A 14388-nucleotide genomic window follows, 5' to 3' on the forward strand; every position below is an offset into this window, starting at 1 on the left:
CCGCGGCTCCTAACTCTAAGCACTTGCGCGTTGCCCTCTTCCCCACCCTCCCCAGTTTCCACTCCCCCCACCCCACTTCGCCTGCCGCGGTCGGGTCCGCGGCCTGCGTTGTAGCCGTCGTCGCGGTCTTTGGAAGCAGAAACTCCCCTTCCCCTCCCCGTCCCCCGGTCCCAGTCCCCGTCCAGTCGGTGAGTGTGGTGGTCGTCGCCGCGCCATGTCCCCTGTCCCTGGGCGCGGCACATGGGGTCTCCGCGTCTTGATGTGGGGGTGGGAAAGGAAATGACCCGGTCCGGCACCGAGGGTAGGAGAGGTGGCCCGAAGGGTGGAGGCGGGATGTCGGGACTCCCATGAAACGGACCTGACGACCACCTATAGGCCATGAGAAAAGGAGGGCCCAGCTCGCTTGGAAAGGATAAACTTCGGAACCCTTGAGAATGGGGCCAGAGACCTGCGGGGGTAGGGAGCTTGAGCCACGGCCCTACCGGAGTTGACACGGAGGAGAGAGGGGCCTGGCTTTCAGGAGCGTCAGGGATGGAGGTAGGACTAGTGGGGTCAAGACCTGTCGGTTTCTCACAGCTGGTGGACCCCGAAGAATTTCTCTATGTAATCTCAGTGAAAAGGGGCTGGAATGTAAATAAGAGGAGCTAGAGAGACGTGCTCCAGTCTCGGGTTCTTTAAGAAAAGGGTAGCCTCAAATTCTTCCATGGTTTGAGGGCAAAGTGTGGGAGGAGTGAGGATACCAGAGGTTGGGAGGGAGAGCTTAGGCTTATACTCTTCTGTCTCTAGCCGACGTGAAGATGAGCAGCTCAGAGGAGGTGTCCTGGATTTCCTGGTTCTGTGGGCTCCGTGGCAATGAATTTTTCTGTGAGGTGAGTTCTCCTCAACCCTACCATCCACCTCCACATGTAATCTGGCCACATAATCTCCTGCACATAAAGCTTCCACACGCTTCTCTTACATACTTAAGTAAAAACTCTTGTCAAGGAGGAGTCCCCTTAGTAGCGCTCTCTAACTTGTGGTGAAGGGTCAAGACTGAGACCCCAAGTCAACCCTGCCACCCTTCAACGGCCTAACGTTGGACGTGTCAACCCGTGTTTTTGTTTTTTTTTACCAGGGAAGTACTGATAGTACATATTTCTGGTAGCTGTTAGGAGAATTAAAACACTTCACGTTAAAATGTTTTATAGCATGGCTGTGTGTTAACATAAGGGAGTGTAACTGACTTCAGAATCCAAGCTGTTCAGCCCCCACCTTCCTCAGAGAGCCAGCTGCCCCTCTGAGGCAAAAACTGATTCCTAGAGCTAGGAACAGGAATCAGGACAGGGATCTTGAAAGGACTGCCTCTGTAAGGAGGGGATTGCTTATGTTTAGGAGAAAAAAGCCAGACCTCTTCTGGGTGGGCAGTATACACGAACTAGGGAGAGAGGTTCAAGTACTTCTGCTGAGTTGGGAGTGCGGAACAAAGGGAATGAAGCAGTTGTGTTGAAGATAAGGCACGAGTTAGAGCACCCTGCCCAGGTCAAAGCTGAGGATTCTGCTTTGGGTTTCCTTTTGACTTCACGTCCTGACAGGTGGATGAAGACTATATCCAGGACAAATTCAATCTCACTGGACTCAATGAACAGGTGCCTCACTATCGACAAGCTTTAGACATGATCTTGGACCTGGAGCCTGGTGAGACACCCTCAGGGTTGTTTTGTGTGTATGCTGTTTTTTTCCTATTCACACCCTGTTTATCTGCTTCATGAATTTCTAAATTTCCTTTTGGTTCTCTAACCCTTTTAACCCCAAATCCTTTACTTCATTTTTATTCCATACCTCACTCTTGCCTAATTTTGTGACTTCTACACTTGTTCTCATACTCTGATCCTATAACTTAGCACTTATCGAAAATGCTAGTTTCTCCATGGGTGTTATCTTCTCCCTTGCCCCTTCCAGGTTAGAGTTTTATCTTCCGTGTTGACATCTTTGCATTTATTTGTTAAAGAAGAGAAGGAAGCAGAGGCTGAGAGGGATGGAAAGAAACCCTTGGGTTGGTGGAAGGGGCAGAGGCCCAGGCTGTGGGTGGGGTGAGGCTCCAAGTTGGGTGCTGGGCTGAAGAGCCAGCAGCCCCCGGGAGTGGGCAGGGCACCTTAAAAAGTTGTAAGGCAAGTGGTTGCATTTGGCTGGTGCCATGTTTCAGATGAGGAGCTGGAAGACAACCCCAACCAGAGTGACCTGATTGAGCAAGCAGCCGAAATGCTCTATGGATTGATCCACGCCCGCTATATCCTCACCAACCGTGGCATCGCCCAGATGGTGAGGCCTCTCTACTCCCACTCGGTTCCTTCAGAGGCAACAGGGAAGCAGAGTTTCCTTCAGCAAGAAGTCACTCGTTTCAGCCTTGTCATGGAATCTAGCTGAGAAGAGAGGAAAGAACCCCAGAATCTGGGCCTAGGGGTTAAGACCTGATTGAGGGTTGAGGTGAAGGGAGTGTTTTAGGGGAGGGAGATGTGACCTAGAGCAGAAAGTTGTAGACTGCCTCTTCCTCAGGGAATAAGCAGTGAATGTCTGATGATCTTCAGACTGCCTGACTGGATGAAAGGAAGCAGGGGAGTCTGAAGGCCCATCTGAGCCAAAGAAGGGGTCTCTGGACATTAAGAGGCAGAAGGAGTTGGGGACACAGTGATGTGGATTGGGCTGAGGAGGGGGTTGCCTCTTTTCTTCATACCTACCCACCAACTCCTTCAATTTCATTCACATCAGTTGGAAAAGTACCAGCAGGGAGACTTTGGATACTGTCCCCGTGTGTACTGTGAGAACCAGCCAATGCTTCCCATCGGTGAGTGTTGGGAAAGGGAAAGGAGGGCCATGGCAGGCTGGGATGGAGTTGGGGCTCAGCAGGTTGGGGCCTGAGTCCAGGAGGGAGGTTGGGCAGGCTTGGGTAACCTGGCCTGCTGAGTCTGGCTGTCTCCCAGGCCTTTCAGACATCCCAGGTGAGGCCATGGTGAAGCTCTACTGCCCCAAGTGCATGGACGTGTACACACCCAAGTCATCGAGGCACCACCACACGGATGGCGCCTACTTCGGCACCGGTTTCCCTCACATGCTCTTCATGGTGCACCCCGAGTACCGGCCCAAGAGGCCCGCCAACCAGTTTGTGCCCAGGTGGGGAGCAGGGACAGAGTCACCAAGGGTCAAAAGAAGTGCTTGGGATCCCCCAGAAAGAAGGGAGGATGAGGCAGTAGCTAGCCTTGTTGCCGTTTTGTGTGCTCAACTTTCTGCTAGGAAATTCTCAGAGCCACGGTTGAAGTGTGTGATCTTCCTGCAGTATCATTTTTGCTCTGGTGTAGAAAAAGAAAGTTCAGCTTTTATATTAAAACAAGTACTGCCGTGTATATACTCATGTATATATGTACAGACACATATTTGTAGCTTTGAATTTGAGTTTTAATAGATATTTAAAATACATTTCCAAATATTCTTAAAGGGAGAAGTTGGGGAACCACTGCCTTGAAGTACTGAGCAGGCCCATGAAGAAACTGGGGTAGGGGGGAATGCAGGGCACTGGCAGGCCAGGATGGGGCTCACTGTGCTTCCTCTCTCACCTCTGCCCCAACCCAGGCTTTACGGTTTCAAGATCCATCCAATGGCCTACCAGCTGCAGCTCCAAGCCGCCAGCAACTTCAAGAGCCCAGTGAAGACGATTCGCTGATTCCCCACCCCACCTGTCCCTCGGTCTTTGACACTTTCATTCCTTTGCTGCCACAATTTCAGGAACCCTCTATGGTTTTTAGTTTAAATTAAAGGAGTCATTATTGTGGTGGGAATATGAAATAAAGTGGAAGAAAAGGCCATGGGCTGATTGGCTGGTGTTTGGGGTTGGGGAAGCACGGGTAATGGTATGCTGGGCCCCAGGAGCCCTCCTGGCCCAGCCCACTCTCTTCAAGTGGAAAACCAGCACAGATTTGTACCAGCACATAGATTTTGGTGATGTTTTTAGGACTGGGTGTAGGGATGTACGGAGATCACGAGGCAAAGACAGAAATCGGATTTCAAAGACTGGAGAAATATTTGCTCTTTTTGTGCTACCTGCAGTTGGCTGTTTAGGGGATGTAATCAACATCACTTTGAGTTTTATAAAGAAAGTGGTCCCAAAATAAACTGAACTGTAAGGGGTGGGGAGAAGAGGTTCAAGGTCCAGAATTGCTGTTTTGTGTCTGTGTGCCCCCTCCTGGGGAAGCTGAGACATGCTCATCTCAGAAGGATGAAGGTCACTGGGTTCCTGGTTAAAGTTTCTCCCAGAACAATAGGGACTGGCCCTGTTGTGTAGGGAGGATGGCAGATGGTACCAGAGAATGAAACTAATCCATGGACCCTGGAGGGGCAGGAACAGATCTTTGAGGGACACTCAGGACAAAAGTAGACTGCTGGATTGGGGCCCAGATATTGCACCTGTCTGGGCTGCCGCTCCCACATTCAGGAACCAGACCAGGTGGGTGAGGACATGTTCTCCTGCCAAGCTAATTGCTTCCTGCCCCAGGGAGGAGTATAGCTTTGTACCTACAGCAGCTCCTGCCCAGACTACCTGTCAAAACCACCCTGCAGTTCAGGCTCAAGGAGTGTGGTCACGGGGTTTCTAGGCACCCCTCAGGGAATGCCCCTCTCCCCAGAAGTCCATGATGAAGGCCCACATGCTTATAGGTGCACTGATCATGGTGGGCTTCACGGTGGGAAAGGGTAAGTGGAGCAGGGGCAGGGCAGGAGGGGTGGCTGAGTACAGGGAGAGGGTGGCGGTGGATGAGCGGGATGTTGCAAGGCAGGGAACTTGGAGTGGGCCAACACCACCATCCGTGTCTTCCGCTTCCCCAGCTCCTGTTTCTGAAGTCCGGACCTGCCACCTCTGCCTCTTAGAAAATCCTGCTGTAGGATGTATTTCAGGCTCAGAGAAGTGCACTATCAGCAGCTCATCCCCGTGCATGGTGATCAGCATCAACTATGGTGAGTTGAGTCAGGCAGGGAAGGGGCCACTGGCAGGACAGCCTATCGCGTTGTCTCCTCTTGTAAATGAGGGCTGCTTGGGGCCTGAGGTCTAAGGAGATGGAGATTTCTGATAGGGGAGGGGTCTGGAGTTCTGGGGAGCCGATTAAGCTAATTTCTTCTGGCCTCTTCTGCAGGAGTCTGGAAAGGAAATTGGGTCTAGGTGAGGGATGGGCAGGTCTGTGAAAGGGGTACCAGTTTTGGTGACTGTGGGAGGCAGCAAGGGTTATTAGTTGTCCCTTCTTCTCCAGAGAACAAAGCTCGCTTCTTAATCCGAGGCTGTGGACAACACAATTCCTACCGCTGCCAAGAAAACCTCCCCACCTACATCTCAGAGTACTGGTACTCGGCCCAGTGCTGCCAGTATGACTACTGCAACTCCTGGTACAGTCCCCAGCTCCAGAGTGCCTTGCCTGAGCCCCCTGACAGGTCCCTGGCTCTGCCCCTGTCTCAGTCCCAGATCCTGTGGTTCTACCAAACCCTGAACCTGTCACTGCCCCTGCCCAGCTTCCCTGCTGGGGAGGAGCCTTCTGAAGGCCTGGACCCCCTGGCTGGCCCACCCGTGAATCTGAGTTTGTCCATTGCTGACCTGCGCAGCATATACCTGTTCCTCAACAGTTCTGGACTTTTGACTCTTCCCTGGGCTGGTCCCTGACATCTTTCCCTGCGCAGATAGATTTCTCTCTGGTCTAGTGTCTCACTCCTGGCACCCCAGCATAATGCATTGTCTTCTCAGAACACTCCCACTCTTGGGTCTGTAAGTTCTCAGTCTTCCTTTCTTTTGCCTTTCCTTTGTCTTCCGGTGTCCGTATGGTTTTGGTCTCGTCTCCTCCCCCAAAAAAGCAGTTGGCAGTGTACCCAGAGCCCTTCGACCACCTAGAATATAATCTCAAATGCGGATTCTGCCTAGGCTGACCTGGGTAAAGGCACAATGGTTTTCTCAACACTGTCCTGTTAACTGAATGTCCCATCACCCCCACCCCACCCCCCATCTTCCTGATCTCTCTCAGTCTGGCTGTTTCCACTCTCCTATACCTAGCTAGTTCAGTCTGTGCCAGACTGAGCTTGCATCAGAAAGGGTGAGAGCTGGACTTCGTGCAGGTTTCCTGACTGAGCACTGTGGCGCCCCTCCTTCACTGTCTACCCCCCATGCTCCTGCCTGGTCAGCTGCCTGCTCGCATCTCTTTTCCCAGTCTCTGGCTTCCTCAGCTCCGCTTCACATCCCTGAGCCATGACACCCACTTGCACAGATTCCCAGGGAGAGGAGGGGGTCTGTCCCTTGTTCTGCACTCCCTAGTCCTCCTCCACAATAAACAAACTGGCCAGAGTCCTTGTCACGTTTTTGATGGGGGCAGGGTCAGGTGTGGGCAGGTGTAGACAAGTTAAAGGTAACTGGGCGTGGGGTTCAAACAGCATTGCAGAGCCCTGCCCACTACACTTGGTCTTGTGGCTTCCTCAATGGCCTGCCTCAAACAGCCCACATCCATCCCACCCCCTCTGCTCGGCTGGAGATCAAAGTATGAAGATTATGAATCTTTCCAGCCTTAAACATACCCTCCAAAATCTAGGAAGTTCACAGGTGATGTCAGGTTTTTCCACAAGAGGAAGGAAAACACCACCACAAAAACACAAGGGCAAACACAACAGGTCTGCGTCTCAGAGTCACCTGGAGCTGAGGCACCTGCGTTCTTTCCAGGGTCCTGGCAGCCAGGACCGGCTGTGTGGGAAGTCTAGGTGAAAGAGGTGAGGGAGTACAGAGTACGCAGGTAGGGCTGCAAAGGCAGGCCCTTCGATTTTAATTTGAAGAACTGCAAGCATGCAGAAAGCAATAATGAATTTTCATAACTCAAGCCTTCCCCATGCATTCAGTACACACTGGACACACCGCTCTGAGCCAGGCCTGGTATTAAGAAGCACCAGGACACGCAGATGAGTACAGCCAGGTATCCACCCCTCTGAATCTGGTAACCCAGTACCAGAATTATGAAACGTTCTGAAAAGTAGTGCACCCCTGTGGCTGGGAGGCCCAACCCCAGCTCCTCTGTCACCTGGGTAAGACAGTCTCAGCCTCACTATGGTCACCTCTAAAGTGGAGATAGTGTGTCAGGATTGAGAGAATGTGTATCAGTGTGTGCACACAAATAGAAGTTATGGGCTCAAAAGAAGTTACGGGCTCAAAAACAGATAGGCCTTAGAGACAAAGCACACTGGTTTTGCCCTATTTAGTTTTAAACCATTTTGGCCATAGAGATGTTTGCACACTTTTAGATGGGTTTTTGTGAACTTACTCACCTGTGTTATACCACTCGCCAAGTTAGCATAAAGGCCTTTATCAGCACCTAAAGCTGCCTTCGGGCCCCCTCTTAGAACCTCCCCTGTCCCAACCCTCAGGAGTAGCTACTGTCCTGAATTTCATCGTGTTCTTGGTAAAAGTGACATCACACAGGATATACTCTTACCTATACAACATTTTGCACTTGGATTTCTGTGGCCCCTGTGACTGCCTATGCGCTGGTGGGAGAAACCAATGTTTGTTTCTAGATCAGGAAGCAGTTGGAGGTAAAGAGGTACAAGCCACTATGTTCCTCTTTTGCCTGCATCTTTTCCCCCATGACCTCTGACTTCAGTATAAGTCAAAGGCCCAGGTCTGTACAGCTCTAGCAAGTCAAACTGGAAGGCAGCCTTAGAGGCTGAGAAGCCCAAGGCCCGAAATTGAGGTGAGTTACCGTGATCCTTGAAAAACGAAATTAGCCTGGGATTAGAGAGGACACTAGGCCTTAGCATCTCTCCACAGAATTCCTTCCCTACCCTCTCCTCCCTGGGACTGGTTCTTTCACAGCTCCACTCCCACCAGCATACCCCCATGGACCTCCTGGCCAGTCCCCACCCAGCTCTGGGTCTGACAGCATTTCTGAGAACATCCACTACCCTTCCGGTTTTAGCCACAGGAGGGCTTCCAGTTCCTCTTGAGTCAGACGCAGCAGGGCAAAGCAGGAGCCGAGCTCCGCAGGTTGGGGAGCCCTTTACCTGCTCTCATAATGGAATAGTCAGGTAGTACTACATCCCTCAACCTCCATATCCACCAGAAGAGAGATGCAAACCAAACAGTTTGTACATCTATTTATTTGGGAGCAACAGCTGGGGACTTGGGGTGAGAGGACTGTCGTGGGAAAAGAAATGAAGCAGGGCAAAGGGGTATCCTTGAGGTGGGAGCAGACAGGAGGAACAATGTCAGAGGACTTGAAGGAAAACTGCAGAGAATTCTGCAGAGAAGTGGGAAGGGGCAGAGTGGAAATTGAGGGGTGTTGAGCGGCATCAATCAAGAGGCAGATGGGGCTGGGATCTAGTACCTGCCGCTGAGGGTGGCAGGGAGGGCTGCTCGGGGGAGGGTGGACAGTGTGCCGACTGTCCCCAGGTGGAAATCAGGAGGGCAGCTGGAAATTGGCAGGATTGTACTCCTGAGGTCTCTACAGAAGTTCTAAGGAACATACAGGATTCTCTTCTGAGGGTTATTGCAGAAATTCTGGAAGCAGCATCGAGAGAATATCCAGAAGCCAAACACTGGAGAGGCGCGGGTGTATGAGCAGTCACTCATCTGTTCCTTGCTGCGGCAGTCACTCACCATGGTCTCAAAACCACTGTCTGGGGATGGACAGCAGCAATCAGTGACATGGAGGTCCCAGGCAAAGCCCTGAGCCCTCCCATCCCCTCATGCCACAGAGACTGACCATCACTGACGCCCTACCCCAGCCTGGACCCCAGAAAGGCAGATCCCTGAAACTGGACAGGGTCAGGGAATGCCAGGGAGTCACCAGCCATGAGCTCTGGGGAAGTTTCCCATGGAAGGTTGGTGGGAAAGAGCCATTCAAAACAGTGACAGGGACTTCCCTGGTGGTCCAGTGGCCAGGACTCTGAGATCTTAATGCAGGGGCCCAGGTTTGATCCCTGGTCAGGGAACTAGATCCTGCATGCTGCAACCGAAAGATCCCACTAAGCAACTAAGATCCAATGAAGCAACTAGGATCCCATGAAGCAACTAAGACCTGGTGCACCTTAAATAAATAAATGTGTTTTTTTTTTAATTCCTCTGGGAAGGTAAAGAGGAGGACAGCAAAAGACCAAACTCTGGTGAACATGAGCTGTTAAGGCTCCAGAAGAAAAAGGCAAGACTCAGTGAAGGAGGCTGAGAAGACGCAATGGAAGATGTAGCAGAAGAATGGTGCTGGCAGGAACTACCGCTGACAGACGGGGAGAAGGCAGCCCGAGGAAAGGCCAGTGGATCTGGTGAACTCCAGGCCTGCGAGGCTGGGTGTTATAAGGAGGGTGAGCCAAGAAGGGAAGAGGAATGGAAGTAGCGATGTGGAGTAGCTCTAAAGGAAAGGAGAGAGAGAGGGAGTGATAGAACAGTGTCTTAGAGTTGTGGGAACCAGTTGGGGTGCAGCTTAGAAGGCTGGTAGAGACTCGGTTCAGGAATGGACTGGACCCAAGATGAAAGGAAGAGGCAGCTTACTGTTCTTTATGATCAGAGTCATGCAACTGCTGCCCTTTGGGACAAGGCAGGTGTCAGATCCCAGAAGGCATCCCAACTCCTTGGTCTCAAAGAGGCATCGATAGCAGCTTAGGTATTTGTTGAAATATTTCTGTTTAATGGGTTCTTGATCATATATCTCAGACTGACCTGGAACACAGAGAAACACTGACCCCAAACCCACCTAATTCCCAGACTGATCGACCCCATTGTTCCCTCCTACCTCCCTACTCAGAAAACCATAAAATGACTAATTCTTGAAAACCATCAGGCTTAATCTAACATCAGAAGCTTTAGTTCTCATGAAAAAATTTCCACTCTCTACTCTCATACCTCCTGAAATGAGGAACTCATTCATTTAACATGCATTTGAGGGGCTAACATGCTTAGCACTCTACAAACCTCTAAATTTAAAGGTTAGGCCAAGGCAGTTCATTCCAACTTTTGGCAGCCCTGTTAAGACAGTGCTTCCTCTGTGACTTGGTTTCACTGTCCCTCACCCAACCCCCAGATTCTCTTTTGAATATGCTTTCTTAATCTGTAATGTTCAGAGTGTGAAAACCTCAGAGTGTATCATCACAGGACAGGAAGAATTTCTCCTTTCTGTAGCCAAGAGACTTCAGCCCAGGGCCACATTCTTTGTTTGATTGTCCTTTCACTGAACAGACTCATGAAACGTTGTCCACCAAAGCCCTCCCCAACTACACCATATTCATTTCCCTCCTCCTCTGGTCCTGGGCGCAGATCACATGTTATTGAGCCCCCAAAACCCGCTTTCAGACTCAGCAGAGCACTTGGTATGAGGCAGATGCTGAGCAAACACTTTGGATCTGGTTTCTGTGTAGATGGTGCTTTGCAGCCAAGTGGAGTTATCAGGCTGAACTTAGCCTTGTTCTATGCTGTGTATCCTGAGGCTGTCATCTGGCACGTTCCCCCAACCCTCCCCATTCTGTATTGCCCTCAGATTCGAAGAGATTCCCCTTAGTATCTCCATTCAGGTTATTGCCGTTGAGTGAGGACAGCCTTGGGATAGTCACCAGAAATCTCCCTCAGAGCGAATATCAGTCTGTTATCAGTCCCCGAGCATTATCCCACCAAGCCCACCCATCCCATCTTTCCTCCTGCCTGGTTTTACCTGAATATTCTTGGTACATGTATGCAGATACTTGGTATCAGGGTTTCTGTATCCGGCAGGTTAGGAAACCCTTCTGACCCCATTGAACCACTTACCAAACACCAAGCTCATCGTGACCAGCACTATTAAGAGGACTATGTACAAGATTTGATTCTGGCTACCTGCATGGCCTTCCATAACATACATGACTGCCCACCAGCCTCCAGTTTGGCCTTATATTGGCCAAAGAGAAGTGGGCAAAGAGGAAGGGGGGAGGCAACATCCATTTGGAGTGGAAATCAATGCTAGAATCTACAGCCAAGGGACAGAGTGTCCTCACCCACGGCCCTAACATCCTGGTTTGGAAACAAGGATGGGGAGAATCGGGGAAGGAGAGGGGAACCTTCTTTCATATTAATTCAACAGACATTCGTTAGATCACTGCATCAGGTATTGGGGATACAATACTGCACCAAGTCCCTACCCTCACAGAGCACAATCTAGAGTGGGAGACAAGTCAACAATGAGGGGGGAAGGGGAAGAGTGTTTCTGGGGGAACTTGGGCAGTAAACCACTGACAAAGAGATTTCAGCAGAAGAGTGCAAGATCACATTTCTGTTTGTAAAAGATTTCTGAGGCAGGGAAACCAGTTAGGAAGCTATTCCTGAGTCCAGTCACAAGATGGCGGCCTGGTCTAGCAGAAGAGAGGGAAGCCGACAAGTGAATGACCCTGAGCAGCATTTTAGAGGGTAGACCAGACAGATTTGGACTTAGACTGAATGTGAGGTGAGGAAGGGGGAATAGGCTTGCAAAAGGGGATGACTGTGATACCATTTTTCACGATGGGGAAGACGTGTCAGAAATCTAAAAGCGAGGACACCTGAGTCGTGAGTGACCCTACTCAGTCCAGTAGGGGTTCCAGAAAACCAGAGCCTTTCCATACACCCGCCCCCCCCCCCCCCACGCCCCCGCACCGCCTGCTTTTCCGCTCCCGCCTCAGCTCAACCGCAGGTCAGTGGGTCGATCTCCGGTGCCCACCGGCTCTGGAGCTGTGAGCTCGCTATCCGTGCCTGGCTGCACCTCAGAGCTTTTGGGAAGACGCGAGGGCGGCCCCCAGCCCAAGCTCAGCTCTTGGCCAGGCGGCTGGAGAGAAACCTGAGAAGGTCGCGCCTTCGTAGGGACCCAGGCATCCTGCCCTGAGGGTGTGTGTGTGTGTGTGTGTGTGCGTGTGTACTTAGTCGCTCAGGGGTGTGAGTGTGTGTGTGTGTGTGTGTGTGTGTGTGTGTGTGTGTACTTAGTCGCTCAGTCGTGTCCGACTCCCAGGCTCCTCTGTCTATGGGGATTCTCCAAGCAAGAATATTGAAGTGGGTTGCCATGCCCTCCTCCAGGGGATCTTCCCAACCCAGGGATCGAACCCAGGTCTTAGTGCACTGCAGGCGAATTCTTTACCGCCGGAGCCACCAGGGAAACCTGCCCTGGCGGATCACCTAAAGTACTATGCGGCTTCCCCGGAAGGTGGCACTTTGGTGCCAACATCCCTCCCACACCCGGATGCTGCTCCAGGTGCCCCATACGCTTCCTCCCTTCCTCCGCTGGGGGGTCTCCTGGGCCCACCTCGCCTGCTCCGTCGGAATCTGGCCAGATCAGTCTCTGTGAGAGACTCAGGTTTTTAGCTTTAAGGGTCGGATGGGCTACGGAAAGTCCTAGGCTTCCAGAAACACTCCACCTTCACCAGCTTCTGGTCTGAAGGTTTGGGGCCGGGCCCAGCCCGAGGATTCCCTGTTGTGGTGCCACATTATTCAAGAATCATCTGGTCTTGGGGTGCTGATGAGGAAGCTAGGACGAAAGGATGGAGACACACCAAGAAAGGCAGACGCGAAAGAAAAAATACGAGAGAAAAACACACACCACTGCCTTCACCTAAGAGCCTTGGCACGATAAAAATAGAATTATTTTAGGGAAAAGTTAGAGTAATGGCGAACTGGGGAGGAGCACTTGGCACCGATATAAATGTTGAATGAGTGACAAAAAGAATCAGACAGCGGGGGCTGTTTTCGAAGCAAAAAAGGCAAAGGGGAGGCAGAAGGGAATTGTACAGCACTCTTTGACTCCCTCTCTTAAATAAAAGCGCAACGAGAAGGCATTAGGGGGGCTGAGGTTGGACTCCCTGAAGGGGTCGCCCTGAGAGGTCCAGGAAGACTTGCGGTGAAGTTAAGCGACCGTGGGCGCAGAGGGTCTGGACAGGGCCTTCTTCAGGGGTCGTGGCCTGAGGCGCATTGATCCTGCTCTGGGTTCGTTTTGCTCCTCCCCGTCCACGAGACTGGGCGCGGCTCCTGCGCGCGCAGAGCCTCCAGAGTTCGTTGTCACGGTGACGGGCCCTTCGGAGGCTTTCCCCGGGTGAAGAGGCGGGGCGTTGCGATAGTCGCCTTGGTGACCGCAGCAGCTCAAGAAATCCACGCTGAGGGGCCCTCCCCCGGGACAAGCGGTATCTGAGGGTAAGCAACCGAATTACCAAACAAAGCAGATCGGGCCTTAGGACAGAATGCTGCAATTAGAGGACAATAAATCGGGGTGAACAAGGGGAGGAGCTGTAGATGATTGGGCCCAGCGAAAGCCAGGTTCTGTTAGGGAGTGGCCGCGACACCGCGGTCTAGAAACGAACTAGTAAGGGCATCTTTGATCCGGATAGAAATGAAGGGAAAAAATGAATGACTGGGTTCCTGAGGGGGCTGGAAAGGCTTGCTAATTGGATGGATGGATGGAGACCTGGCTATCCCCGACCCCTGGACTCCCCACTCTCTGGAGCCTTACACCCTCGGGGCCCTCATTCGTGACAGTGCAGGAAACACATCCCCTCCCCGGGATACAGAGCAAACCATCAACCCAAATACACAACTGAGCGGGAGTGCAGCCCCTCACACTGGGAGCAGCTAGTGGAGTCTGGGCCAATGAGACAGGGTAAGATAAAGGATTCAGCCTAGGGGCCATCCTTTCTTCCCGTCTTTCCTGTCCATTTGCTAGCTCTCCTTTTTCCCAGCCACCATCCCCTCTCCCAGTTTGCTCAGCAACTCTGGGATGCCTGGGTGTCCAGGCCTCGATTAGTGCCTGCTACAGCAAGAGCCAGAGCCCCAGCAGGAGTGGTGTCTGCATCTCAGCTGGTCTTCTGAAAGACTGCTAGAACCCTAATAAATAGGGTGAAGAGTGGATGGGGAGCTGGTCCCGCCCTGGGGTGGGGGGGCAGGTGGTTCTGAAAACACAGCTGCTGTAAGCCTTGTCAGATAGGAAGTCATCTAAGAGGGTAGACTGAGACTTTTTGGGTGGCGTGGTCAGGAATTCAAATATTGAACCTCACCTCTCCCCACTCACTTCAGGATCCAAGGGCCCCTCATGGCCCACCCGCTGTTATCTATAGAAAGTGCAGGAAGAAGGGGGAGAGGCAGTGGTGGTAGAGGCCGGTCAACAGAATCCCTACTGGCCATGGCAGCAGGGAGGAAGGAGTACTTTGTCTCTAGGGTGTGAGATGTGGGGCTCCCTATTTGCATTTAAGGAGGTTCCCTTGGCTGAACAAAGACTCAGTTTCCACAGGACTAATGTGACCTAATGGATCTGGAAGGCCAGGTTCAGAATCCTGCAGCTGGTCCCACAGCTTCACATTCCACCCTGTTTGCTCCCTAGGACAGGACAGAGGGGAGGGGTGCCAGTATCAGCTCTCCAGTATTGACTAAAG

General features: G+C 51.9%; 2 protein-coding genes across 3 annotated transcripts; both read left to right on the forward strand.

The window, feature by feature from the left end:
- Nucleotides 1-57: 57 nt before the first annotated feature.
- CSNK2B (casein kinase 2 beta) lies at nucleotides 58-3834 on the forward strand. The gene is made up of 7 exons (XM_052648844.1): nucleotides 58-188; nucleotides 787-869; nucleotides 1572-1674; nucleotides 2183-2298; nucleotides 2746-2821; nucleotides 2958-3147; nucleotides 3604-3834. Exons 2-7 carry the CDS (start codon nucleotides 798-800, stop codon nucleotides 3692-3694), a joined length of 648 nt encoding a protein of 215 aa, XP_052504804.1. The 5' UTR covers nucleotides 58-188; nucleotides 787-797; the 3' UTR covers nucleotides 3695-3834.
- Nucleotides 3835-4658: 824 nt separating this feature from the next.
- LOC128056830 (lymphocyte antigen 6 complex locus protein G5b-like) lies at nucleotides 4659-5674 on the forward strand. 2 transcript variants are annotated; one of them, XM_052649638.1, is made up of 3 exons: nucleotides 4659-4719; nucleotides 4852-4980; nucleotides 5271-5674. In XM_052649638.1, exons 1-3 carry the CDS (start codon nucleotides 4659-4661, stop codon nucleotides 5672-5674), a joined length of 594 nt encoding a protein of 197 aa, XP_052505598.1. The 2 variants fall into 2 exon arrangements, with proteins under 2 accessions (XP_052505598.1, XP_052505597.1); XM_052649637.1 differs by having other exon boundaries at nucleotides 4659-4980.
- The last annotated feature ends 8714 nt before the right edge of the window (nucleotides 5675-14388 follow it).

The sequence above is a fragment of the Budorcas taxicolor genome, chromosome 11 (genome assembly GCF_023091745.1).
Source record: "Budorcas taxicolor isolate Tak-1 chromosome 11, Takin1.1, whole genome shotgun sequence".
In the NCBI taxonomy this organism is placed as follows: domain Eukaryota; kingdom Metazoa; phylum Chordata; class Mammalia; order Artiodactyla; family Bovidae; genus Budorcas; species Budorcas taxicolor.

Bases quoted from the DNA above. Each gene is read 5' to 3' on its own strand.
- CSNK2B (XM_052648844.1), top strand. From the start codon at position 798: ATGAGCAGCTCAGAGGAGGTGTCCTGGATTTCCTGGTTCTGTGGGCTC. The intron at 870-1,571 runs GTGAGTTCTCCT...ACGTCCTGACAG, and splicing joins GCAATGAATTTTTCTGTGAG to GTGGATGAAGACTATATCCA. The intron at 2,299-2,745 runs GTGAGGCCTCTC...CATTCACATCAG, and splicing joins ACCGTGGCATCGCCCAGATG to TTGGAAAAGTACCAGCAGGG.
- LOC128056830 (XM_052649637.1), top strand. From the start codon at position 4,659: ATGATGAAGGCCCACATGCTTATAGGTGCACTGATCATGGTGGGCTTC. The intron at 4,981-5,270 runs GTGAGTTGAGTC...CTTCTTCTCCAG, and splicing joins GGTGATCAGCATCAACTATG to AGAACAAAGCTCGCTTCTTA.